Source organism: Mesoplodon densirostris, chromosome 1, assembly GCF_025265405.1.
Source record: "Mesoplodon densirostris isolate mMesDen1 chromosome 1, mMesDen1 primary haplotype, whole genome shotgun sequence".
NCBI lineage: Eukaryota > Metazoa > Chordata > Mammalia > Artiodactyla > Ziphiidae > Mesoplodon > Mesoplodon densirostris.
The window spans coordinates 166,958,954-166,986,104 of NC_082661.1; the positions used below are offsets into that span (position 1 = coordinate 166,958,954).

At 36.8% G+C, this 27,151-nt stretch overlaps 1 protein-coding gene across 3 annotated transcripts in view; it reads right to left on the reverse strand.

Annotated features, from left to right (window-relative positions):
- The window catches only part of TBC1D19 (TBC1 domain family member 19), a 165,450-nt gene that overhangs the window by 11,654 nt on the left and 126,645 nt on the right, over positions 1–27,151 (reverse strand). For all 3 annotated transcript variants that reach the window (XM_060091586.1, XM_060091580.1, XM_060091591.1), the window contains 5 exons: positions 26,684–26,768; positions 23,612–23,656; positions 7,727–7,759; positions 3,921–4,030; positions 1,749–1,840 (listed from right to left, as the gene is read on the reverse strand). In XM_060091586.1, the coding sequence (XP_059947569.1) occupies positions 1,749–1,840; positions 3,921–4,030; positions 7,727–7,759; positions 23,612–23,656; positions 26,684–26,768 (365 nt within the window). The remainder of the gene's footprint in view (positions 1–1,748; positions 1,841–3,920; positions 4,031–7,726; positions 7,760–23,611; positions 23,657–26,683; positions 26,769–27,151) is intronic.

Here is a 27,151-nt window from a genome sequence, read left to right on the forward strand (position 1 = left end):
TTCAAAGAAGAATAAAATTAATAAACCTCTGGACAGAATAATCAAGAAAGAGAAACAAGATACAAATATCAGTCTCAGGAATGAGAGTGGTAATGTCACTCTGATTCTATAGATATTAAAAGGCTAATTAAGAATTATTATGGAATATTATGAATAATTTATGTCCATAAATATGATAACTTAGATAAAATGCACTAAGTACTCAAGAAGAAGGAGGTATCCTGAAGAATCCTATATCTAGTAAAAAAATTAAATTCTAAATTAAAAACCTTCCAATAGCATTAGTTTTAATTCATGAAAGCCTTTTAATAATTGATTTCTAGCCTGATAATTAAATTTTTATATTTTCTCTTGCATCAGAACTTTAATGTTTATAATTCACTAAAATAAATTTGTTCCTTTTAATGATTAAAGTGTATAAATAGACAAGAAAAAAGTCAGGATTTTAGTTTCTAGCAATAAACTAAATATCTTCACTCTAGTAAGGAAAAGCATAGTTATATTCAAATATTCATTTCACAGTAGTAAAATAAAGGTCAGTTTACCACAAGAAAAAATGACTTGTATGTAATATAAAATATTTCTGCCATATTCTTGTTTTATAATATTAATTATTAATAAAATCCTGTTTTTTAATGTCTACAAAAGAAAGAGTGTCACCTAGGTGTTATCAAAGGATGATATGAGGTGTTGTTTTATAAATGGCATTTCTAAGATCTAAAATGTCTGAAATTCAATGGTGATTTTAGAATGGAAATATATATGTATATATATATACATATATATATCAATATATATACATATTCAATCTTTAAACAACTCCATGAGGTAGGAATTCTCTTGATTTTAAAGATGAATAAATTAAATTATCTTGATTTAATGAAAGAAATTGAGGCTTAGGTAAATTAAATAACTTTATCAGGATTTTATAGTTTAGTAGAGATAGAATTTGAATCTGGGTCTGTCTCTTAAACCCACCCACCCACTCATCCATCCATCCATCCATCCATCCATCCATCCATTGGCTATGGATTCTATTTCCCATTAACTACTTTTGTGGTCTCAAAGAGTTAGTGCTCCTTTCAAATATGCCCTTATATAGGAGAAAATGGTTACACAGAAAGGAAGACAGTAACAAAACACTGATAAATCATTTGGAAATTTCTGTTGCCTTAAGACACTGTTAATTAAAAAAGAGAAAAGAGAACCAATAATAATGAGGTCCACAGGTACCCTACATATTCACTGATAACTCATACTGAGATAAATGAACAAAAATTCAAGCTTTTGGAAGAAAAAATCACAGTGTACAACCATTGGTAAAGAATCGATCTAGATTCCTTTAATGAAAGCCAGCAAACTTTCTTTCTGTCTTTCATAAATTGTTTTCTGATAAATTTGGCCTAAACTGACTTAATTTTAGTATTATCACATTTCTCAGGTAGTATTTGTTCCCACAAATTTTTGCCTCAGTTTGGCCAACACCTTTCATTATGAATAGAAACTAGTTCTTTTGGTGATTCTTGTACCAAGCACAAAAATCCAAGCAAATAAGAATTTATTAGGATTTTGGTAAGTCTCCCAAGAATTTCTGGCACAATGTCGAGTTATAATTTACTACTTGATAATTATTGTTTTATTGGGGAAACTGTTAGTTTAATGTCTCTGAAAAATTACTGTGTCTTTGATGATGAAAAAGAGCCTTCTGATATCAATTTATTCTTCAAATAGGAGAGAAAAATACTCACGGTTGAGCCCCAATTTCTCGTAGATGATAAAAGAGTTGGGGGAGATAAGTTTGAAGAAGAGTTTCAAACAGCAGACAGAGTGACACAATACCCTGGATACAATAATAAATCACAAGAGAAATGTATAATTTAGTATTTAAAACTGAACTCTGCCATTAAATTATTCAAATGGAAATGAGAAAAAGATTATCAATATAAATATTTTTTCCTTTTTAACAACAATAGGCTCCCCACATAACCTGGCATGTAGCAATGTTAGGAATTCAAGGAAAACGTCATTTTATAGAAAAACCTGCTTCTCTGTAAGTCATATAGTATCACGTAGGCCCAGCAAAATTAGTTTTTTCTGGATGCATTCCAGTTTCCAGGTATTTCTCTGGTGCTATAGCCACACCCTTCACTTTCTCCTCCATATGTCCCTTTCCCTCCAGCTGTATCATCCATCAGGGAAAATATTACCTGCTTTTTTAACTCTTTCATTGAAATCCATCCCCAGGGAAAGACTAACTGTTTGAAATTTGCATCAGGAAGTTATCAAACAAGAATGTTTGATTACTTAGTATAAGGATAACTTTTTAAAAAACTGAAATCCACTTTTTTAAAAGGGCATTATCTGTAGAGTACAAAGTAGATGGTTTTTCAAGTGCATTTATTACTTGACAACTCTGAATAAAGTCTTTCTTGCAGCTCAGCATTCCTCAGCGTTGATCTTTGTAAGGAAGTTTTAATCCTCTTTTTGAATTTCCAAAGAAATAAGGCTGTCATGGTTCCAAATAGTTAAGTCTGGCTGCAAGCCAGAAAAGGAGATGACTGCCTGTTAAGTCTTTATTTCACTGAATAAAGAAAGGGCAGAGGCAGGGCTGTCCCAATCAATCAGCTGAAAAAGGACACCTTAGGGTCAGCACGGATATAGAGAAGGCATATCCAGAGTTGCTCAGTGGCAAGCTTCAGCGGTCTGCACAGGGAAAACATCACGGGTATCTACTGGGCAGCCAGTTAAAAACATTTTTTTGAAACTCTGAAGCGTAAAATGGTACAGAATATGTGAGTAAGAAATCTGAGGCTAAGGATGAGTTATAAGAAAAAAGACTTATTAATATATTTTTGGTTATTCTAGATTAAATATTCATGCAATATAGGCTTTAAATCAAGTTGTCTCAGAGAGAAGAAACCCAAGATAATTGGTGGTACTTCATTTGTTCATCTGTGACATCCTGGATTTCTGTTACTTGCCTGCTTTCACTAGCAATGTATGAGAGCAACACTGGAGACAGAGAAAGGTGGAATAGGAATACACAGGAATGGCGGGGGGAGGATAATGAGCTGTTATTTAGTTGAATAGCAGTGATAGCTTCCTCTTTTGGGAAACTTGGTAGCCCTGACACATTCCAATTTTTAATGTTTTTTTCTGGAGAGTCAGTCAAGTTACCCACAAGCAGACCAAAGCAGGCTCAAAGACAGAAAAAGTATAACTGAAATAAAATAAACACTGCTTTTACTCAGGCTAAGGAGGGTGGGGGTGGGGGGCAGAAGATATGATAAAGGACTGGACAAAATAAAACAGATACAAATACTCAACTCCCAGTATGCTACTCTTTGAATTTCACGTTAAGGCCAAGGAGCCATCTCTTGAATAAACACAAAGGAGATATCTAGTTTGATAACTGATAATTAGCCAAATTGAAAAATAAGGGACAAATAAATGTTTATTTTTCATTAACAAAGAAAAGATGATGATGATGACGATAATCATAATGACACAATAAAAACAGCAGCCATCTATTTACTGAACATCTGCCATGAGCCAAGTACTACCTAGGTGCTTTGTACACTGCTCTACAGCACCACAAAAACTCATTATTAACTCTGAAATGAGTTTCAGAGATGAGGAAACCAGCATTCAAAGAAGTTAGCCACCTGTGTCAAAGAAAACAATACAGACATTGCTATGTTTTTTCTTTCAACATATAAAAGACAATTTAAATGTAATTGATAAAAGGCTTTTTCCTTTCTAATTATTACTAAAACTATTTAAATATAATTTCTTCTTCTCTTTCATTTATTCTATAGAAAAGTGTTGCTTGACCTCACAAATTAACATTTGTTTTTCTTAAGGAAAGGAAAAACAGATTAGAGTCTGGTTTGATCCTTTTTTTTTTTTTATGAACTTACAGAAGGATGAGAAGAGATGGAATGAAGTCTGAAGAAAAAACGCACATACATCTCACGGAATATCTGATACAATTTGGAAGGTTCATGGTACAGAAAACAAAGTGGTGCAACTGAAAAAACAAAAAATTAATTAATAATATTGCAGAACTACTAAAATATAAAAAATAATTTCACAAAACATGAAAGAATAAATATTTTCTAGTAATAATATTCATTCATAGACAAGTTTAGAATCATATATATATTCTTTTTTCATGTTGAAAAGGGAATATATGCACATGTGAAAAACTGAGTCATTAAAAATTAAAAAGAAGGGAGAAAATTATAAAATATTATAATCTCAACAGTAGAACAAGAATGACACAATGGAACTATATAGGGATATTGAAAATTCAAAGTAACTTTTAAAAACTACATAAAGTCAAGTCTCTCTTTTTTTCAATTGAAATAATAAGAAAGCGACAAACAGGCATTTCATTTTTACTTTGTCCCACAAAGGATCTTTTGAAATTTTTAATTTTTGAAGTCAGGTAAGTAAAATATAAGATGATTTATGACTAGCTTTTAGAACGATGGTCTTCAACTAACTAAATTTGAAAATTAAAATTTTGATTAACAGTTTAGGCTATTGGTCTATATTGGCATATCTCAATATGTATCTAGACAGTTTTCATAGTCTTAAAATAAAACAACTCTAAGAATTTATTTCTCTAATGAATTTGAATTAAGTTTTCTTTTGTACCCAGTTCATGGCAATTAAGCACAGGTGGGTTAACTCAACCAGACAGCTCATAGCTGACTGTCAGGAAGTCAGATTTTAAAATCAGATGCTGACCTGACAGTCTGATTATTCTGCACTTGCAAACGTGGTCATGCTTTTCATCTTTTCAAGACTCAAGAATTTTAGGCAGCATAAATACACTTATAATGCAGATATATAAAACTGCATTACCTAAATATTAATTTTAATAAAAGTGACTTACTTATGGGTAATTTCATCTATGATATAGATCAGACAGGTAAGGTGGTCTTGGGCTCTATAATGTCAGTGATGCCCTGAGGGCAGTAGGCATTAAGTAAGCAGGGAAACCAATGAGCCAACTCAGCTCACTTCCTTTTGACAACGTGAAAGGAAAAAATGATAAAAAATTTTAAATTCTGACAAAACAAAAAATCGATTATCTGGGATAAATGGCGGTGCACAGTATTACTGATTAATAAATTATCAAAAACTAGCATTGCAACTGAGAAATTTCACTTTTCTGAAGGGCAAAAGAGAGACAAATCAATTTTAGGGTGGTAAATATCTAAATACATCCAAAATAAACCTCCTTTTATATATATGAATAGGAAAAGACCTTTATGTTTTATATATGTTTAAAAACTAACAGCCATGTCCTTTCACTTCAAAACTAATTTAAAAAAATTATTTTAGGGCCTCCCTGGTGGCGCAGTGGTTGAGAGTCCGCCTGCCGATGCAGGGGATACGGGTTCGTGCCCCGGTCTGGGAGGATCCCATATGCCGCGGAGCGGCTGGGCCCGTGAGCCATGGCCGCTGGGCCTGCGCATCCGGGGCCTGTGCTCCGCAACGGGAGAGGCCACAACAGTGAGAGGCCCACATACCGCAAAAAGAAAAAAAAAAAAAAAATTATTTTACTATCAAAATAAATGCCTACTTATTTAAATAGCCCCAACTGAGGTATTCTATATATTTAAAAAGAATAACTCACATTCTAATTGAAACAACCTAAGAAAAAGCAATGTGGCACAAATACATGGTATTATTACAAATTCAAAATGAAGGTTTGGAATTCATTTACTTTTTGTGATGATGCATATTTTCCCCTCCAACTTCTTAAGTTATTGATATTTAAAAACTTGCAATGTGAATCTAAAGATTTTAAAGATTCAGTAATCATTAGTGATCATTTCCAGTGAAGGAATGAAAGAGAATTTTAAAATCAGCACTTTTCTATAAACATATATAATATAGAAAACGTTATAATCAGTTATTTTTCAAGATTCCACAATTGTTGATGTTGAATTCCCTTATATAGCTATGAAATGGAAAAGTTTTAGTCCATTACATATAATATGTAAAAAATCTTCTACATGACTTTATTTTCCATTTTAAGCATCTTTCCCTATTTGGTTCTTCCATAAAAATGAATTAACTCATCATCTTTTTAACCAATTAAACACTGCACTATAGGAATTTATTTATGAAATCATAATATACTACACCTACAACCAAAAACTTCATTAATCTACATATGTGGGAAAGGAGAAGGCCAGTTTAAATTAGAGAAAAGTTTTGAATAAATTTTTAAAAGAGGTAAGTATTATAATTTTAAAGAAATACAGTAACTAAAACTAAAATGGCCTAGTACTATGTAGAGTTCCTGGGGATAAGTTGCAATTATGCCAGTATACTGGTTCTAAATAAGTGGTCACTGCTCTAAAGTATTTGTGGATGCTTAACATATTTTTCTAAAATAGTATAAACTGTATATCAAACATTTTGCATCACCTATTTCCTCAGCGAACATTTCCCCCTTGGGTGTATAAACTTTAACCTATTAAAACAACCAGAAATGTGAATAGGCAGGAATCAAAGATGTATTTTGTACCCTGAGAGTTCTTAGAAGATTTAAACTTTCCTGACATTATTAACTGTTCTCCAAATTGCTCAAGTATACCTTTTAAAAACTAATTACTTGAAAAATGCTTGCAGTTGGAATTATTAAAATAAAAGAATAAAAGGGCTAACATTTTTTATTATTAAAGGTAAAAATTTATATTCTTAACCTTTTTAGGTTTTCTATTTTAAATTCCTCACATATTTATAAAAGAGAAATATGCTGGAACCTCACTATAACATTATGTGTTACATTATGAAATTTTGGTTGCTCAAGAGAATAAAGCCAAGGGCAGCATAATGCAAAATTCCTAGGCACTTTGAATCCTTTTCATTGTATGCTAGTTTTAAAAGGTTTATATTATGTCATTCATGATGACTGTCTGATGCTGAACACTTGAGGGTTTTTTTTACAAAGAAAAGTGTTTATTGCTGATTCTTTTTACAAAAGTAAACATTAATGTATATTTCTATTTAGTCTAAAGGTTGGGGAGTAGGAATAGTTGGGACAACAATCTTCAACAAGCTCATATGTAATGCATGAAAATTTAAAAATTAAGTGGCACTTAAGGCATAGAGCATTCTTCCTCTTGCTAATCTTTGCTAGGCTTCTTGCATTCCTCATTCAATGATACGTGAGGCCACAAAGGTGCTCAGGGCTCTCAAACCTGCACATGCGTTTGTCACGTGTGCCTCAGGATGACTGAATGCTTCAATGTAATTGTTGCTGTGCACACCAGCCAGTCTGGAGAAATCATGAACTCACACTCAGTGTTGTCCCTCCCTTTGCATTCTTTCTGACCTATTATTTTTTTTAAAGACTTAATGAGAAATAGTTTAGGAATTTAAGCAATCTCATTTTACATCTATTAGAACTAAATATCAGTGTGTAGCTCTAATTTCCATTGAATTAGAAAATGGTAAACCACAGAACCATTTTCCTGGTATGTTCAATTCTAATTTGACAAGCAATCACCATCTGAGCAATTACGATGACCCTTTATTTGAAAAATTTTTTAATTGGACATATAAACAGATATCAAATCCAATGTTTAAAAATGTTCACAATAACATTGTTAAGTGTGTGGTTGATGTAATATAAAGTGTGATTTTCATGTTTAATTTTCTAAAGTATAATAAAAACTGAATATTTTAAAGTCCAACTTACCATACATTGAAAATCCATGAAAAGGGATTACCCCTAAAAAAATAAAAAAGTATTTCTTTTCAATTAGTATACCCACTGAATTATTAGGTAGACTTTAGAGGATTAAAGCCCAAAATAGTGAGGTTTCCTATTTTTGCTTCAACTTTGTTCATGCATGTCAGAAAGACTTAGTCACCAACAAAACGATAGGCTTTTTAATACCTTTAGAAAAGCAATCTAGAGGTTTTCAATATATATCCAGTTAACTTTCTATTGATAAAGTTGAAAATTAAGACTGTGAATATGTGTTACAAAAAAAACAGAAAAAGGCAGATCACAGAGCTAAGTTTAAGAACTAACTATAACAGTCTCAGAAAGTCAATAGATTAAGTCCTTCTTGAAGCAACTTCATCCTGTATACTGGAGTCCAATCTGTTAAAAAATAAGTGAGCATTTCAAGGCACCTCTTGTATAGATGCATTCCCTTATAAACTTACCACAAATTACGTCACAGGATGTGGTTTAGAAAAAATATTGGCAGGAATATGGTACAAATTCAGTGTAATCTTTGGCAAGAATTATACACAAGTAAAGTGCACATCCATTTAAAAGAAAATACTTGAAGCCTAACTTGGTATGCTAAACATCTTGTCACACTCTAAGTGAAAAATTAGAACTTGTACAGCTTAGGTTCAAAATGCAAGTTCTGTAATATATACACCACCATATATCTAACATAGTACTAAATCAGGTTGCAAACACAAAAGAAAGATGAGAAGATTACTTTTTTGAAAAATAGCACAGAAATGCTTCATTCATCTGACATGTTCAGAGGCAAAAACTTAAGTGTTGGCAGAGCCTTCAGAGGTCACGTAGGGTAAGTTCTAACAAATGATAGTTCAGTCTCAGTCTAAAACATCCAGCAATAGGGGGCACATTCATTCACAATGCAACCGATTACAATTTTGAACAGGTTTAATTTGGGGGGGAGTTATTTCTCATATGGAATGAGACTCTGGTTCCTTGTAAATCCCCACTTATGTTTCCTAGTTCTGACCACAAGGGTCACATGGAACACACCTAACTTATCTTCTATGAAAACTTTCAGAAATGATAGAGGACACTGTTCTCTCCCCCGCCCCCATCACCACCAGGTTGGGTTTTTTGTTTTGTTTTGTTTTGTTTGTTTTGTTTTGTTTTTTTGCTCTGAGACTTTATGAGTTTCTTTAACAGTTCCTCAGATGAAGTGGTCCTGAATACCTTCTCTATTCTATTCTCCTCTGGACAAGCTGTAGTTTATGACAGTCCTTAAAGTGAGGTGATGAAAGCCTCTACGCATTTTTCCTCCCTACACACCCCACAGCTAAAGCACAGTGCACTTGTGCAGTTGTTTCTGACCTAAGTAAAGAACTGTATTCTTATCTCTATTACATTTCCTCTTTGGTGAACCACTCCAATTTGAGGTAATCCTGGATTCTCATCCTGTTATCTAATGTATTCCCTCTTCTTTCTGGGTCCACATTGCTGGAAAGGTTGATAAATGCACTATCTATGTCCTCATCTAGAGCATTATAAAAATGTTGAACAAGACAGAGTGAGGACAGGACTTGTCACTAGAGACCTCCTTCCATACTGATAGTAATTCATTGATCAGCACCCTATTGTGGTAAGTTAAGAACACAGACCAGATGTCAGACAGACTTGGTTGGGTTCATCTAGCTCTGTTGTTTAAGAACTTTGTGTGACTCTAGGTAAGTTCCTTAATTCCCCTAACCTTCAGTTTCCTCATCTCATAAATCAGAGACAATGCTAGAACTACATAAATGATTAAATGAGATAATGACTGTAGCTCAGCCATTAATAAATAAATAGTTTAGACTCAATAAAAGTTAATTATTGATATTATTATTCACAAATTAGCTCATATTTCTTTGATAATTCTAGAAGTAATTTTATCAAAAAAAAGTATGAGGAAAATCCAACATTATTCTGAACTAGTATGCCAGGTCAACCACATTTAGAATTTTGTGTTGCATCACTCTTAAACTTCACAAGCTGTAATTCTCAGGATCTACCTTTTCCCATTTTTCCCTAGTCTTCTAGAACACATCACAGATTCATGTTGTCCAACTGTGTCTGAATTCTGTGTTGTTTATCATTTTCCCTGTTTATCTCTGTTTGATTAGCCACCCTGTTCTTTCAGAACCTTCCTGCTCTTCAAGTGCTTCACACTCAATTGCAGAACTCGCTTCCCCCCTCTCTAGGAGGCTGATGTCACTGACATAAATTCTCACTTGTCTGTTCTTTACCTCAAATGTTCTTCACACATTTCATCTGTTTTCTCACTTCCCTTTAAGGGAGGTCTTCAGAGGAAGATGCTTCTTCCTTTTTCTTTTCTTTTTTTTTTTGCGGTACGTGTGCCTCTCACTGCTGTGGCCTCTCCCATTGCGGAGCACAGGCTCCAGACGCGCAGGCTCAGCGGCCATGGCTCACGGGCCCAGCCGCTCCGCGGCATGTGGGATCCTCCTGGACCAGGGCACGAACCCGTGTCCCCTGCATCGGCAGGCGGACTCTCAACCACTGCGCCACCAGGGAAGCCCTCCTTTTTCTTTTTCAAAGCTACCATCTTCACCTGTGTTCTTAATCCTGTTTCCTTCACTTTCTCTCACAGAAGCTATGGTCAGATCTGTGGCTTGTCTATGTTTGGCCTATGAGCTAAGAATGGATTTTACATTTTTGAAAGATTATTTTAAACAACAACAAAGAGGAATATGTGGCAGAGACTGTTTGTGGCCAGCAAAATTTAAAATATTTACCATCTGGCCCTTTACAGAAAAGTTTGCCAACCTCTGCTTTGGAATCCTGCCCCATCAATTTTCCTCCTCACCCTTTAGTGTGCATCATTCAACAAATAGGAATTGAGCCTCTACTATGTGCCAGACACTGTTCTGAGGTCTGGAGCCTACTTTTTATTAGGGACAGGAAAGTCATGATAAAATAAGTGGATGTCTGTCAGACAGTGATAAGTGCCACAAAGTGAAATAATGGAGGGAAGGGGGAGACAGAGGAAAAGGCTGGGGGAGGGAGGAGGTCTTACTGATAAAAGAGCCATTGAAGCTAAGTAGACAGAGTCACCTGGTAAGAGGTGACCGGAGGCCCTGGGCTTGGCCTGGCGATTGCTGTGAACTGGGGTAAGCTTCCTGAGGTCAATGGCCTGAAGGTGGAGAGTGGTGGCATCGGCTCTCACCCCTACTAGTGGAGGAGCAGAGGCAAGGCGTGGGTAGGTCCTATTAAAGTACCCCTCTCTCCAGTCTCTCCTGTTTCACTGTAACCTTTCAGCCAAAGATATTACAAATACCCTTGCTAATAAAAATGACACCAAAGAAGAGGAGGAGGGGGACTTGTCCATTTTCTTCCCTGAACCTTACTTTCCTATCAAACAAATCTCTAATCTCTCTTCTTTCCTTGAAGCCGAGCTTAACTTTTAAAAAACTATTCAAAGTAACTTCCTTTACTTCCACATTATATATATCCCCAATTCCTTAAACTGGTTTCCACCCCTCTCACCCCAACTCCTGATGGCTGAATCCAGGCATCTCCCCTGTGTGTGTCCTGACCCCCTAGCAACTGAACGTTCCTTCTCAAACTTGAGCCCACCAGGCACTGATGACGTTGTGCAGATCAGGCTCCCTGCCTCAGAAACTTCTGCTGCTCAGTTGTTTTTGTTCTGTTGTCTTTTGGACTAGTTCTCTCTTCCACACACTCCTTAAATATAGCTACTTTCCAAGACTCTGTCATACTTGTTTTCTTTCTCCTTCCACCAGTATTCTCATTATTAACCTGTAATTCAAACAGTAAAAACCCAGTTTCCTGCGCCTCCTTCTGGACTACCTAGTTCTGTAAACAACTTCTTCCCTTTCTAGGCTTCAAGGAAGAAAGCTTTGAGTCATCTTTGCTGTCTAGTCCTCCCTCAGCCCTTATACCTAAATGTGATTGTGTTCATTTCCTGTCCCTTTAAGATAAAGAATGCTTAACTCTTCAGGATTCAGCCACAGTCTAATATCAGCAGCTTCATTTTTCTTCCCTACCCTGCAAGCACAACTCTAACCCTGCCAAACTGATTGCCAACACTTCAGCCTCTGGGGCTTAAGGACAAGGGCTGTAGGCCATGCTCTCCTACACCTCTAGCTGTGTCCGAGCCCCACCCCTGCGAGATTTTATTGTATTTATTTAAAAATAAATTTATTTATTTAATTTATTTATTTTTGGCTGCTTTGGTTCTTCGTTGCTGCGCGCAGCTTTCTCTAGCTGTGGCGATCGGGGGCTACTCTTCGTTGAGGTGCGCGGGCTTCTCATTGCAGTGGCTGCTCTTTTTGCAGAGCACGGGCTCTAGGCACGTGGGCTTTAGTAGTTGTGGCACGCGGGCTCGGTAGTTGTGGCTCGCGGGCTCTAGAGGGCAGGATCAGTAGTTGTGGCGCATGGGCTTAGTTGCTCCGCAGCGTGTGGGATCTTCCCCGGCCAGGGCTCGAACCCGTGTCCCCTGCATTGGCAGGTGGATTCTTAACCACTGCACCACCAGGGAGGCCCCCTTTGAGATTTTAAACAATACTTCTCCTAGAACGATCTCTCTGACAGCCCCTGACTCTCTACTCCCAATCATTCATTAATCAGTACTCTTGTATCAGCTGATTTGCCCTGACTGGTTGAGGTACCCTTTCTCCTCTGTGAGCCTAGACAGACCTAAGAAATTCTGGTTCCACTTTCTACCTGCATACACTTAGGTTGCTTACTTAACCTGTTTCCTTATCCAGTACTGCTCTTAGACCAAGGCAGGGGGGCTTGGAGTAAGGGCCCTGCTCTGGCCCTCCTCTGACTATACCCCTCACCCAGAGTTCATGTCCCTCCTTTCAGACCACAACCCAGACACCCAAGACTCTGAAATTCCCAGCCCAAAGGCTCCTAGCCAGCTTCCAGGGTCTGCACAGCCTCTTAGGTAGAGCTACCTTCTTGATGGGTGCTATCCTCAGGATGGAGAGGTGGGAAAAGGATGGTTATTTGTGGAAGATGTGAACAGAGCTTGGACCAGCAGGCTAGTGGGTCCACATGCATGAAGTCTGTCCAGGTGTGGGGTAGAGTCATAGATAAGAAGCGGGTGAGGGATACCACAAGCTAGGGACTTCTGAGGAGTCTAAGAATTCTGAATCTGAAACTGGCCTTCCAGACTGTTACAAAGGTATATTTTTCAAGACAAGAAAACAAAGTAGACTTTACTTATCAGTTTATTAGTCTGATTTATAACTTCTAAACATCTAGACTTATAGTAGGTGGGCTTCCAATTGTACTCCTGCCCTGGACCCTGCAAAAATTAGGAACAGACTTTCCTTCAGCTGCAAAATGAGGACAATATCAATGAAGTTGTGAAAATTAAATAAGATGATGTATGTTACATGCCTAGCACAACATTTCATGCAAAGTCAGTACTTAACAAATGATGTTTTCATTCTCTTATTATACAATCATTTTTTGTTTTTCTCTCTTCCAGTGAAATAAATTACCTGAGTACAAAAGCTATTCCTTATTTATCTCTATTCCCAGAGGCAAGCTTATTGCCCCGAATATAAAAGGTACTCATTAAATGTTTGTGGAATGAACATATGCAGTCCTAGAGAATCTACCTCTATCATTTTTCAACTGTTCACTTCCTTCCTACTGCCAGGGCTGAGTTCAGGCTCTGATGAACTCTTACCTATGGTCCTGCAAGAGCCTCCTAATTGGTTTCCCTTTACCAAAACTCTCTGCCCTCCAACAAACTTTTGTAATGGTTCAGGTTATCTTCTAAAAAGGCTGATGAGACCATGAAAAAGACCTCTACATCTATCGAGGATTTTCCTCTGATCATTCATCCATCTACCAAGTATTTGCTGAGTTCCTACTCACACAATCAGTGTTAAAAACCTACTCTGTAGCCTCTGGAGAGATTAAAATGAATATAACATTTTCTCTATATTTATGGAATTCACATTCTAGCCTTATAATATAGGCTAAGTGTCTACAGAGTGAAATTCAAAACCTTGATCTGATCTTAACCATTCACGATGGCAACTTGAGATATATCTACCTCCCCTTTGTCATCCTGACTCTATACCTACTGTGGTACAGCCACACTAGATTATTCATCATCATCAGAACTCATCATGCACTTTCATACTTTGGTAGCTTTGAACTTGGTAATTCTGTACCATGAATTGCTTTAATGTCTATCAAAACCTTGCTAAGGACAAGTAACATCTCAGAGAAACATACCAAATCTCTTAATCATAATTAAATGCTAATTCTTCTGCATTCTCATGGCACTTTGTTCACATTTCCATCACTATAATTTCACAGTATTTTGTGTTATCATTAGCTGTTTAACAGATTGCTCAAGAGGACAGGAAATATGTTTTATTCATCTTTGTATGCACTTTATGACGCCACATAGTTGATAATGAATATAGTTTTGCTGAACGAATGAATGGGTAGATGGGTAAGTTAATGATGACTAGAGAAGGAGCAAGAAATTTATTGGTCTCTAGTGGGAGATCAGGAGTCCATTGTGGGCTTATCAGAAACCAGCTGGGTAACCTTAGGAAAGTCATCAAACCTCCTGAGCTTCAGTAATTGGTTGTCATGAAAAGGGACTAAGATTGTCTCTGAAATATCATCTAACTCTAGAGTTCTATGTTCAACAATTATGTCTAGGGCAAATACAGAAAAATCTGTGAGACGTGAAGAAAACTGGACATATGAGAATCTTCCAATGGTTAAGATTCTTTACCAACTTAAAAGTTTTTTGCTTTCTAAAAACAAAAAGTTCAAAACCAGATTAGATACACACACTGAAAGTCAATATTCCTAATGACACTATAGCCACCAGCTCTAGTTCAATGGAATACTTAGAAGGGCCCAAAGACCATCTTTCTTCTTTAATTTCTCTCTCTGTTTATATCTTTGGTTGAGTCTCTTTTTCTTCTTGTGAACACCCATCATTTTTCTATCTTCCCTAATTCTGGCTTCATTTTATTTCCTTTATTGATTATAAACTTTTAACAAATAATTTTATTTATTTAATTATTTATTTATTTTTGTGGTACGCGGGCCTCTCACTGTTGTGGCCTCTCCCGTTGTGGAGCACAGGCTCCGGACGCACAGACTCAGCAGCCATGGCTCACGGGCCTAGCCGCTCTGTGGCATGTGGGATCTTCCCGGACCAGGGCATGAACCCGTGTCCCCTGCATCGGCAGGTGGACTCTCAACCACTGCGCCACCGGGGAAGCCCCTAACAAATAATTTTAAAAGTTCATCTTCGCCTAATCATGTTGACATGTGAAAGAAAAACTAAGAGAGAAAAATAAGTTCATAAATAGAAGGCATATTTTGATACCTTACAAAAATATAAGTATACAGTATATCTTTCTAAATACTAAATATCAAAACAGGTTGCTATTATACAAAACCACTATATTCTTAACGCAAAAACACTTTTTCCTTCCTCTATTAAGTACTGCAGAAACCTTTAAACAGGCATGTTAAAGTAGTCAGAAATGAAGACCTTACTATTATTATTTTCATCTTTTACAAATATTAATTAAAGATGTCCTAAGTATAGGAATACCTTAATCAGGACAGAGCACTTTTTGTTAGGAAGGTTAGAATGAATGAATTAGTGAACTGCCAAGAAGCAAAAGGGATGCATGTATTAAGATGACCCATGGTTAATCACACTTTCACCATATTTCCCCCAAGTCCTGAAATCTATAGGTGTTCTATAAGCAGCTAGGTTATAAGCTATGTGAGGCAAGGGCCACAATTCATACTGTGTATCGTCTTCAGCATCCAGCATGGTATCTTCTACAAGTGAGATGTTCAATATATGTCATTAATGATGGAAATTCAAGCATTTATAAGTATAATCACAGCTTATAAATAAGATATTAAAGTATTAGATTCATTTATGAATAAGCAATTAACATATAGGACAGGAGGCTCTCAATAACTCAGTGTTGAAATTATAAATGGCCCACAAAGTCATACAGACATGCATTCGAGTCTTGTGTGTCTCCAGGAAAGTTACCAACACTCTCTGAGTCTCTATTTTCATTTTTGAAAATGGAGATAAATACTACTAATTTCACTGGGCTGTACTAAAGCACCAATGAGTTAATGTATTTAAAGTGTATCAGTATAGTATTCAGTACACAGCAGATGCTCACTAACTATAGCTATTTTGTGCTCTCAGAAGGGAGAGTACCACATTTAAGTATCAGCTTAAACCTAAGAAAAAAAAATTTGTCAGTATTAAATAAAGGTTCACTTCTGCTTAATCAAGATTAACCAGGGCTTAGGATTCCAGAAGAGGGTACATAGTTTGCTCTGTTGAAGAAGGACAAAGTCAGATTCTGGCAAACAAAAGTAGGAGGCACAAGAAGCAGTGAATTCATTAACACTCTAAGGCACATACCACCTAAAACATTTCTTTGATCTCAGAGGCTGTCAAGTTTTTGACCAGTTTTTCAAAATCCTTTCTTTTCCCTCTCACCACTTCAGTCTTTCAAGGGTCAAGTTTCATCCACCTGGCCTTCATCCAAGAGTGTACTTCTAACAGGCATTGGGATGCTTGGGACACCATGGCTAATCTGGCCTCAGAGTTCTACAAGTCTGCTATGAGTGATTATTTTAAGATCCTAGCCTACCTCTATCTAACTGAAGAAAGTCTAAAATATTAACTGCCTACTCCATTCAATAGAAATAACTTTATAAAGTAATGATTTAATGGGCCTTTGACATAGTCCAGAATGGTAAACATCATCAACAAAAATAAATCTTGAACTAAATGAGATATAAATAGTAAATATGACTCAGAAAACACCCCAAATATTAACAAGCTTTGCACTTACTAAATATTTTCCCTTCACTTCCTCACTGTCTCTATTAATACTTAGCATTTATAGTTGTACCATAACTCTCACATCTGATTCACTTTAACATCATTCCAGTTGAAAGCAAATTTTTACACTCTTTCATTTGGGATTACTTTTCATTTGGGATTAGTACAATTTATTTAATTCAATGTTGAAATAATCATTTCCTCTGTTTATTCTCATTTCACATGTAGCCTACAGGTCAGTAAGCATAGGGATTAGGACAATGGTCAAATTGTTTTCTAGCTATTTCTGCTATCTTTCTGAATTGGAACTTCAGAATATGACTTTGTTAGTTTATTTTAGTAGTTGAAAGTTCCCAAAATGCCAGAACATAACCATGTTTAAATATCAATCTAGAAATGATACTTTAAATAATTAGTTTTTCAATTTATGTCCAAAGTTACACATGACATGAATTTTGGATTATGAGATGTTTTAAATCTATTTAATTAATTTAGAGAACAAAGTACACTGCTATTTATCAACCTGACACTTGCAGGCAGATTTAAAATGATATATTTTTGTTATTTCTTCCAAGAGCCTTTCCTAATCTTTGTTGTGAGGGGTTGTCCTGCACACTGTAGGATGTTTAGCAGCAACCCTGGCCTCTAACCAGGAGATACTGGTAGTATATCCCTCCCCTCTGACAACCAGAAGTGTCTTCAGACATTGCCAAATGTCCCTGGAGGGTAAGGGGGTGGAATTGCCCTTACTGGAGAACCACTGCTCTGGATTCCTAACACTCCTCTCCCTAATGTTCACTAGCAATTACTTATTTTGTCTTGTAAGAAACAAATGGTATTAGCAAATTATGATGCTTGTTTATTTTCAGTCTCAGTCAGATCTATGTATATTTTTCCTATAAGTCTCACCTCCTTGCTTCTATTCTTGCTCCTCTATATCCTTCTACATTCATTCCCTCATTCCTTAGCTCACTCATTCAATAATGTTTCCTGAGCAGTGACTTTATGCCATGCATGATTCTAGATGCTAGATAATGTTGGTCATCAAACTATTAAGGTCCTTGTTCTCTTGGAGCTTATACTTTTATTCTACATAGTAGTCAGGATGATCTTTTAAAAATATTCATCAGGAACTGGAGGAGAGATGTCACTGAGAAGAGTGAAATAGAAAACTCTAAAACACCATCCCTCCACTATAGCAATGGTTAAACTGGCTAGAACTGTTAGAATCAACTTTTTTGAATTCTGGAATCTAATAAAGAACTTACAACAACCAAGGAAATACTTAATAAAGAAAGATGCTACTGAATTTTGGAAAGAGAAGACTGTGGTGTTTTAATTTACCCACATACTACCCCCCACTCTCTAGTTTGGTGGCTATAAAGACAACTGTCCACATTCCTGGTGCAGCTTTCTCATGCCAGAGGGGCAATATAGATCTTGAATCAAAAAATTGTGGTTGTGTGTTTTGACCTGTTTAGTAGCTACCTGAGGGATCGGGCTGAAGTGGCCAGCCAGGTGATATTTATCAGATTTATTTATTTATTTAAAATAAAAGCAAATATATTAGCCTTAGCCACCTGGGGCAGCAAGGGATAACAGATGGGGCAAGGACTAGGCAGACTGAAAAGCCTCGGAAGGAAGAGATTGGAGAAGAATAAATATGGAGAGATAAAGGCTATGAAAATCTCTGTAATGAGGGGAATCTAGAAAAGACCTGAGAAGAACTTCAGGTTTCATTTCTGCCTGATTTCTGGGCTGTGTGCAAGCAGGAAGTGAAAGCTAAGGCAGAGCCGTAAATGGCCTGGCTAAGACTTGAAGGAGTACTCCCTACACAGCGTATATCAGTAAAGACTGATTTTGGTTTCAGACATTTAAGGAAATCTCTGTCAAATCACTAACTGATTACTAAGCTAATGGAACAGAGACTTCAGGGGGCACTAAATACAAAAAAAGATAATTTGTACAAAAACAGTTTAGAAAAGTCACTAAAAAACTACAACCCACAACAAGAAACAGCAAGTTCTGGGGAGGGGAGAAAATCTGATTTTTCAGAGTTACCACAATGTAATGCTCAAGATATCCAGTTATCAACAACAAAATTTACTATGCATGCAAAGAAATAAGTATAGTCTATTCACAGCAAAACAAGAAATTAATAGAAACTGCCTCTAAAGGAGCCCAGACAAAACTGTAGAACAACTGTCCCCCTAAATGGCCTGGCCCCTGTCTACCTCTCACCTCACCTTGTACCCGTTTATGTTTTGCTCTCTCTCATGAGTCACACTGGCCATCCTGTTGTTCTTTAGTTCATCAAGTATGTTCCTCTTAGGACTTTAAACATGTTGCATTCCCTTTGGAGTGCTCTCCTCCTCCTCCTTTGCACAGCTCACTCTGCACATTCTGGGCTCTGTTCACATTCTACCTCCTCAGAGGCATCTTTTCTGACTTCTTTATCTACAATAGCTGTGCCCTTCCCCCACCTCCCTACCTACTATCAATTTCTGTTCCCTTTAATTGTTCACGTCACTCTCTGAAATTATTTTGAGTAATTTATTTACGGTAGCTACTTATGTACTTGTTTATTGTATGTCTCCCTCACTAGAATGTAAGCTCCTTGGCAGCAGGTATTTTATCTGTGTCCTTTAATAAGTATTTATTAAATGAATAAATAAAGTTATACATGTTGAACAAAGAATAAAAACAAGAAAAGCTTAAAAATTTCCTGTGAGGAGTCTCCTTCAGCTCAGAAATTTTTGCTCACCAGTTGTTTAATAAATCTACTAGAGAAAGTCTTTCCACTGACAAGGCTTCAAATAAGGTGACAGGGTACTGTCCGATACCATGATGGCCTGTTATTTCCATCCTAGGAAAGGAGATCACAGGTGGGGAAGTGAGTGAGCAAACCTCTGTCCCCGTTTAAGCAGGTGCCGGGTCAGGGGTGGACACTGTGTCAGTGAGCTGCAGGCAAAGCTCTCTGGGTGAGCCCCTGTGACCACGAAAGCCAGGCCACTTTTGGTGGCAGTGGGAGAGGTGTCCTTGAGATTTCAAAGTAATTCCATCTTTGGCAGAGGTTGAAAAACAGGGCGGGTAATTTACAAATGTTGGGTGGTATTGCCTTGAGTAAAGAGCAAAGGGACAGTGGACTGACTGCTCTTTGTCTCTTCTTGTTCTGCAGTTTCAGACTCAATCCCCAGAGAAGAATCTCCTCTGATTCTGGTAAGGTTCTAAAACAACCTGAGACAAGACATGATACTTAAGTATTAAGATTATGAACAGCTTATGAACAGCTTTTAATTTACACACCTACTACCCGCCCCCCCCCAGTTTGGTGGCTATAAAGACAACTGCCCACATTCCTGGTGCAGGTTTCTTATGCCAGAGGGGGAAATATAGATCTTGAATCAAAAAAGGTGGGTAAATTAAAATACCACAATCTTCTCTTTCCAAAATTCAGTAGCATTTTTCTTTTATAAGCTTATAATAAATGGGTTTATCCCATTAAACATTAAATAATTTTTTTTCTGGATGAAATTATTTCTAGAACCTGTTATATACATCAAATTTTTCAATATATTAACTGCTTAATTTTCTTCTAAAAGCTACTACAATGAACTCAGTAACATTTTTCTGAGGTAGTAGGGCATGGTGATTAAGAATACTGCTTCTTGGGACTTCCCTGGTGGTCCAGTGGTAAAGAATCTGCCTTACAATTCAGGGGACTCAGGTTCGATCCCTGGTCGGGAACTAAGATCCCACATGCCTCGAGGCAACTAAGCCTGCATGCCACAACTACTGAGCTCGTGTGCCTCAACTAGAGCCTGCGTGCCGCAAACTACACAGCCCACATGCTCTCGAGCCTGCGTGCCACAACTAGAGAAGAGAAAAACCCGCACGCCACAACTAGAGAGAAGCCTGCGCACTGCAACAAAGAGCCTGTGCGCCGCAATGAAAGATCCTGCACGCCTTAACGAAGATCCCGCGTGCTGCAGCTAAGACCCGACTCAGCCTAAAATAAATGATAAACACATTTTTTTTTTTAAAAATAAAGCTTTTTTTAAAAAAAGTCTGACTTCTTTTCTGAAGTCAAAGAACTTTGGTTCAAAGCCTGGCTTTGCCACTCACCAGCTGGGCAAGTTAACACGCTGTGCCTCAGCTTCTTTATCTATAAATAGGGATAATACTAGTAGCTGCCTCAGAAGGTTCTTGTAAGGATTAAATGAATTAATACATGGGATGTACTTAGCACACTGCTTAGTATATAGTTCTACAAGGAAAAATGTTAGCTGCTAATGCTGTGACTACTATTACAATTATCGTTATAGCAATATTTTTTTTCTTGGTGCCTTAGCTCATTATAAAAGTCTTAAATTACTATAATATGTTACAACCCAATGATACTTATTTAAAGGGTGGAGGGTTATTGGCTTTTACATAAAGTGGTCCCAGACTGATTTGCAGGAGTGCTTTTATATGCTGTTTTTTAGCTTTTCTATTTTCCTTTGTGAGGTCTCTGATTTTCACTTCTATTGTTGTTAATCATTTTTTCTATGTATATCAGTTTCTTTCTATACTTCTTTTGTTACAGGGGTCATAAAAACCAACAAACCAAGTTTGTTAGGCATGTGTGTTAAGTAAAAGCGAATACATTCTAAACTAAGTTGGAAAAGCTCTCCCATATATGAATAGAGAAAAGAAACTTGACTCCACGGACATCTCATTTGGCCTTTCAGAGTTATTTATTTTTTCTTATTTTCTGATTCTTATATAAATATAAAAAGTTATATGAAAATTAAGTTTCTGGGGAGACAGATGTAACAAAGTTTACACATAAATGTTAAGATTAAAAAGCCTCTAATTTAGTTCAAATAAATACTAATTAAGGTCCTACTATAGCTAGATACTGGAGGAGCAAAAAAGAAAGATATGGTCCTAAACCTCAAGAGGCTTGCAATCTAGAGGGGGAGATAAAGCATAAACAATTAATGCCAAGATCATATAGTAAGAGATACCAAAGATATTCACACTGGGTACTATGGGAGCCTAGAGGAAGGGCCCTTAACCTCACCTGGGGTTCCAAGGAAAGTCTCCTGAAGAGGATCATGCCTGAGCTGAGCCAGAGGGCAGCCAGGTGAAGAAATGTTGAATGCGCTGTTACAAGCATAGGAACAGAAGTCATGAGGTAGGAAAGCAGCATAGTGATTTTTTGAGAGTATGTAGCTGTGTTTGTGCAAAGAATTAATAATTTGATATTGTTGTGATTAAAAAAAAAAGTGAAATGGGAAATGGTGAGAAATGAAGCTAGGAGTTAGACTGAATAGGGGGCAGAGTCAAGAGAGGTTGTCTTATGCCATGCTGAGAGGCTTGGACATTGCTTATAAAGAAATGGGGAGCCATTAATAAAACTTTAAGGAGAAAAATGGCAATTTTCAGATTTTCCTTTTAGATGTATAACTGAGACAGCATTGTAAAAGACAGAGAAAAGCTAGAAAAGACTGGAGGAAGGGAGACAAGTTAGGTGTCAGTTGCAATGAATAAACTAGAGATAGTAAAGCCTGAATGAGGGCAAGGTAGTAGTTATGGTGAGGTAGAGAGGGTTCCAGATGTAGTTTGAAGATAAAATTGGATGATCCTGGTGATTTATTAGATGAAGGGGGTCCAGGATTGAAAGGAATCAAGGATGACTACCAGATTTCAGGCCTTGAATTACTGGTTAAGTGAGAGTACAATTAATGGGAGAGAGAAAGAGGACAGTGTTTGGTTTATCTTGTTGTTGTCATTTTGTTTTTTAAATTTAAGTTTGCTTTTTTTTTCTGTTTTAAATAGTGGGCATATGAAGATTAATTAGTTCAGGTTAAATTTGAGTTAAATAATGTAGAAGTCAGAATTGAAGATATCAGTTTTAGAGTAATTAACAAATAGAAGCAAGAGAGCAGATAAGAAGTCTGAGGAAAATGTGTGAAAAGAAAAGCAGCAGAAAAAAAAAGAAAGAGCAGCAGAACAAGAGTGGGGTGGGACATTGGAATGCCAGTGCTTAAAGAGGGACAGAGGAGGCTAGCCTGTGAAGGAACCTGGGACAGCACACTGAGAGGTACAAGGAGAGGACAGTGCCATGAAAGCCAAAGATGAGTTTCAGATGGGCTGGTCAGTAAAGAAGCTAAACGCAACTTGTATCAGCTGCATTTTGTGAGCACTCACTACACATCCGGTGCTGTTTCATACACTGTTATCTTCTTTAATCTGTTACCCATGTGCTATAGATGACAAATCTGAAGTTCAGCGAAGATGTATAACTTACCCAAGGTCATAGGGTGAGCTGGCAGAACTGGGATCTGAACCCAGGTCTGCAGGATTACAAAGCCCATGTTCTTAACTCTACTGGAGTAAAAGAACTTCTTCAGGATGCAACTTTACAGTATCATAATAAGGACTGCTATATATTGCTTTTCCAAGGAGCATATCTTAAAACTATCTGATAATCTCAAAGAAATACTTAATATTCAAGGAGGTCACTATACATTTGATCACTTTAATCAAAACATACTTTTTTTCAGTGATGTATTTCTTGAAATATTTTTATTTCATAAATATTACACTTGTCAAATCATGAGAACAATAAAGTGCAACACAAGGCAATCCACTCATTAGGGCACTGCTCCAATAAAGCCAAAAGGAAGGTCCTAGACGGAGTTAATGTCCTTCAGAGGAAAGCTAAGCACCCTGGACTTAGACACCTGAGTCTTCTTAGCTTTCTCACAAATGCTACTACTGGTCTCAAGGAAAATCAGAAAGGATGTGCACAGTTCAGCAAAAACCTACCACAAACATGAGATTAATTAGAATAGTTATTCTATAGAAGGTTTATTTTAGATGATAAATTATTATCCATTTAAAGATAGAGAATAAGAAAGTCACAGTGCTATTATAAAAGTTGTAATTTTCCTATTTCCCACTAGAGGGAGGAATAGCATTGCTCTTACCATTTGGTGGATAAAAGACGGCATATTCTTCTAGTCCTAGTTTTCCTGTAAGAGAAAACCATAGACAGTTCCAATATGATTAGATAAAATAGAAAAAACTTTAAAAATTAATTATGTGAATATACTAAAAATTAATGGAATTTAAAAAACGACTATAGTACAATCTCCTTTCATTTCATTTTATGATATGGAATTAATTTGAAAATATGCCAGCCAATCTTTTGGTATTAGCAAATCCTTTAATCAATTAAAGTCAATAATATAAACTTAAGCACTACAAGGTAAGTGATACAAAATAATTAAAAGAACAAACGTTTTCAAGCTCCTTAAGCACTTAAGAAGAGCAGCATCTATTTGTAAGCCTAGAATTGTTGTGTTAATTATAAGTAATTCTAGTCTAGTCATTAAAGTAAGTCCTAAGCTTTGCAACACCTCATTAGTTTACATTTTAATGGAATGAGCTAAAAAGTTAAAATTAAATGTCTTTCACTGTATGGTGGTAATATTTTCTGAATTCCTAAACAATTGGAATTGTTTGGATATGGTCTGAGAATGAGGTTAAATATTTGAAATCAGGATTATCTCAGAAAATTAAAGTATATTCATCATAATTAAATGTTTAAGTGAGTTTTAAAAAGTTTTTCCTCAAAACTTTCAAAGGTCTGAGTTTTTTCCCACCTTCTACTGAGGTGGGAAAAAGTAGGTAGCTCTTATCTTGACAGTTTTTCTAACACTGTTGAGTCTACTGAAAAGTCATGTGCGTTTTTGCACTTGGCTTTAAGGTAAGATTTTTAATTAAAAATTTTTTTTTGGTTGGGAATGGTGGGAGAGAGGAAATGAAGAACTGCATGAGCAGTTTAGGTTAGGGTGGAGACAACAAGGATTGATCTTGTGAGTAAGAAGATGGGTAGGTAGGTAGATGGATGGATGATAGAAAATACCTGCTGGGTACTCAGTACTGGGCTAGGTGCTGAGAAGCAAACAGAGTAGATATGAGATATGGTGTCTGAACCATGTGGCTTATAATCCAGACTAAAACAGGAAACATTAAGATATGTTTGCTAAGTTTTCTGGCACAGGCTTTAAGTGCTTTAGAGGTTTAGAGGAGAGGGAAATTGATGATGGGTTGGTGGACTTGGTGAGTGTGAGACAATGGAAAATGTATATTGGTCTCTGCCCCTGGTTGCTGGCACAGAGCTCCTGAAACCCTTGTAATTTCCTAAGTGATAAGAGCATTAGGAGCATCTTTCATTCTATTGGGGTGACTCTGAGTGGGCTTCTGAACGGGCTCTGGTCACCAGAAAGACCAAACCTTGATTAGAAGCCCCACCCCCTCATACTCCAGAGGGACTGGAAATGGAGTTTAATAATTGATCATGCCTCTGTGAGGAAGACCCCATAAAACCCCAGAAGTAGGGAGTTTGAAGAGCTTCTAGGTGGGCAAACACATCAACGCTGGGAAGAAGACACACTCCAACTCCATGGGGACAGAAGCTTCTATGCTTGTGACCCTCCCAGGCGTAGCCTTATGTATCTCTTCATCTGGCTGTTCATTTATATTCTTTATCATATCTTTAACCAACTGGTAAATGTAAGTACGTGTTTCCCTGAGTTCTGTGGGCCTCTCTAGTAAATCAGTCAAACCCAAGGAGAGGGTTGTTGGAACGTCCAATCTAAAGCCAGTTGGTCAGAAGCACAGGTGATAACATAAGCTTGTGACTGGTGTCTGAAGTGTATGTGTGTGTGTGTGTGTATGTATGTAAGGACTGAGTCCTTAACCTGTGGGATCTGACACCATCTCTAGGTAGACAGTGTAGTGTTAGAATTGAGTTAAACTGCAGGATACCCAGGTGGTGTCAAGACTAGCTTGTTAGTGTGGGGAAAACTCCCCACATATGTGCGACCAAAAGTGTTAGAAGTGAAGTGCTTTGTGTGAGTAGTAAATTAAAAACACAGGAGCAAAACACAGTAGGATAGAATTGGGTTTTTCCCTACATAGAAGGAAATAATCTGAGTTTTTCTGATACTGTGAGATATAGGCTAGTTCTTCAAGAACCTATGATTTTGGGGGTGGAGGAGGGGGAATCCTTCCATGTTTAGAGAATATATAGAGGCTTAGAATGAAAATGGGGTAGTGTGGAATAAACAGAGAATCAAAGTTAGCTAGGTTAAGACAGGATCAACTGATGGAGGGCTGAATTAAAATTTGGCTGAATTTAGAGGTAAGTCCATTAGATAAGTTCTATAATCAGTTTTTCAGCAGATGATGTGAAAGAAACAAACAAGTAAACCAAATGTTTCTATCAATTCAGTATAGAAGCAATGTAACCAAGAGAGCCCCCAAGTAGGGGGAGCCTGATCCCAGCATTGGCAATGTGGGCCTGTCTTAGGGCAGGGGTTGTAGTAATCAGGCAGACAGTTGGACTTAGGAGATACAGGACAAACAGCATCTTTCTTTATGGGAATAGCAGAATGACCATACACAATAGGCTTATAAGCTTCCAGAGCTGGGTGTTCACTACTTAATAAAAAGGAGAAATCAGGGAAAGGCTTCCAGCTGAAATTAGTGATAGGAGGATACTGAAATAGCATTATCTTGTAGGCAGCTAATGATAAAGAGAAGAAAGCACTAAAATAGAATTAAGAAAGCTAATAGCATATAAATTATATCAAACTTTAAGTGTGGTGTAACATTTTGGGAGAAGGAATAAAGAAAGCAAAAAAAAGAAAAGAAAAGAAAAGAAAAAGCAAATTCAACTGATAAACTCATAGTTAGAAGGGTAAATAAAAGTCAACAGATATGGCAAAAACAGCAACAGAGGAGAGAGCAAACAGGAAAAATAAAGAAGTAATTTTAAATGCTGTTTTTGGAACCACTTTCCTGTGATCTGCGATAAGTGGCTTGGGCACTGATTTAAGTGGGAGTGAAAGATGGTTACAATAACCTGAGAGACACCTTATTAAATAATTTACGACAAAAATTTTGACAACCAATATATGCTATAAAATAAACAGTCTTGGTATGATTATGTAAGTGTTAAAGAATACTTCCTTTATATACTAAAATTTTACCTCTTATGTATGATTTCGGTGGTGAAGCACTGTTGTATGCAAAGTGACCCAACACAGATGTATCTCGGGAGAAACAAAGTAATACCTGGGTACAACATTGGAAAAAACAAACAATTAAGCACTGTTTTTCTTCCTTTATTTTTTATTGAAATATGGTTGCATTACAATGTTGTGTTAACTTGTGTAGTTTTTATTTTTTTTAAACATCTTTATTGGAATATAACTGCTTTACAATGTTGTGTTAGTTTCTGCTGTATAACAAAGTGAATCAGCTATACGTATACATATATCCCCATATCCCTTCCCTCTTGCGTCTCCCTCCCACCCTTCCTATCCCACTCCTCTAGACGGTTACAAAGAACAGAGCTGATCTCCCAGTGCTACGTGGCTGCTTCCCACTAGCTTTCTATTTTACATTTGGTAGTGTATATATGTCCATGCCACTCTCTCACTTCGTTCCAGCTTACC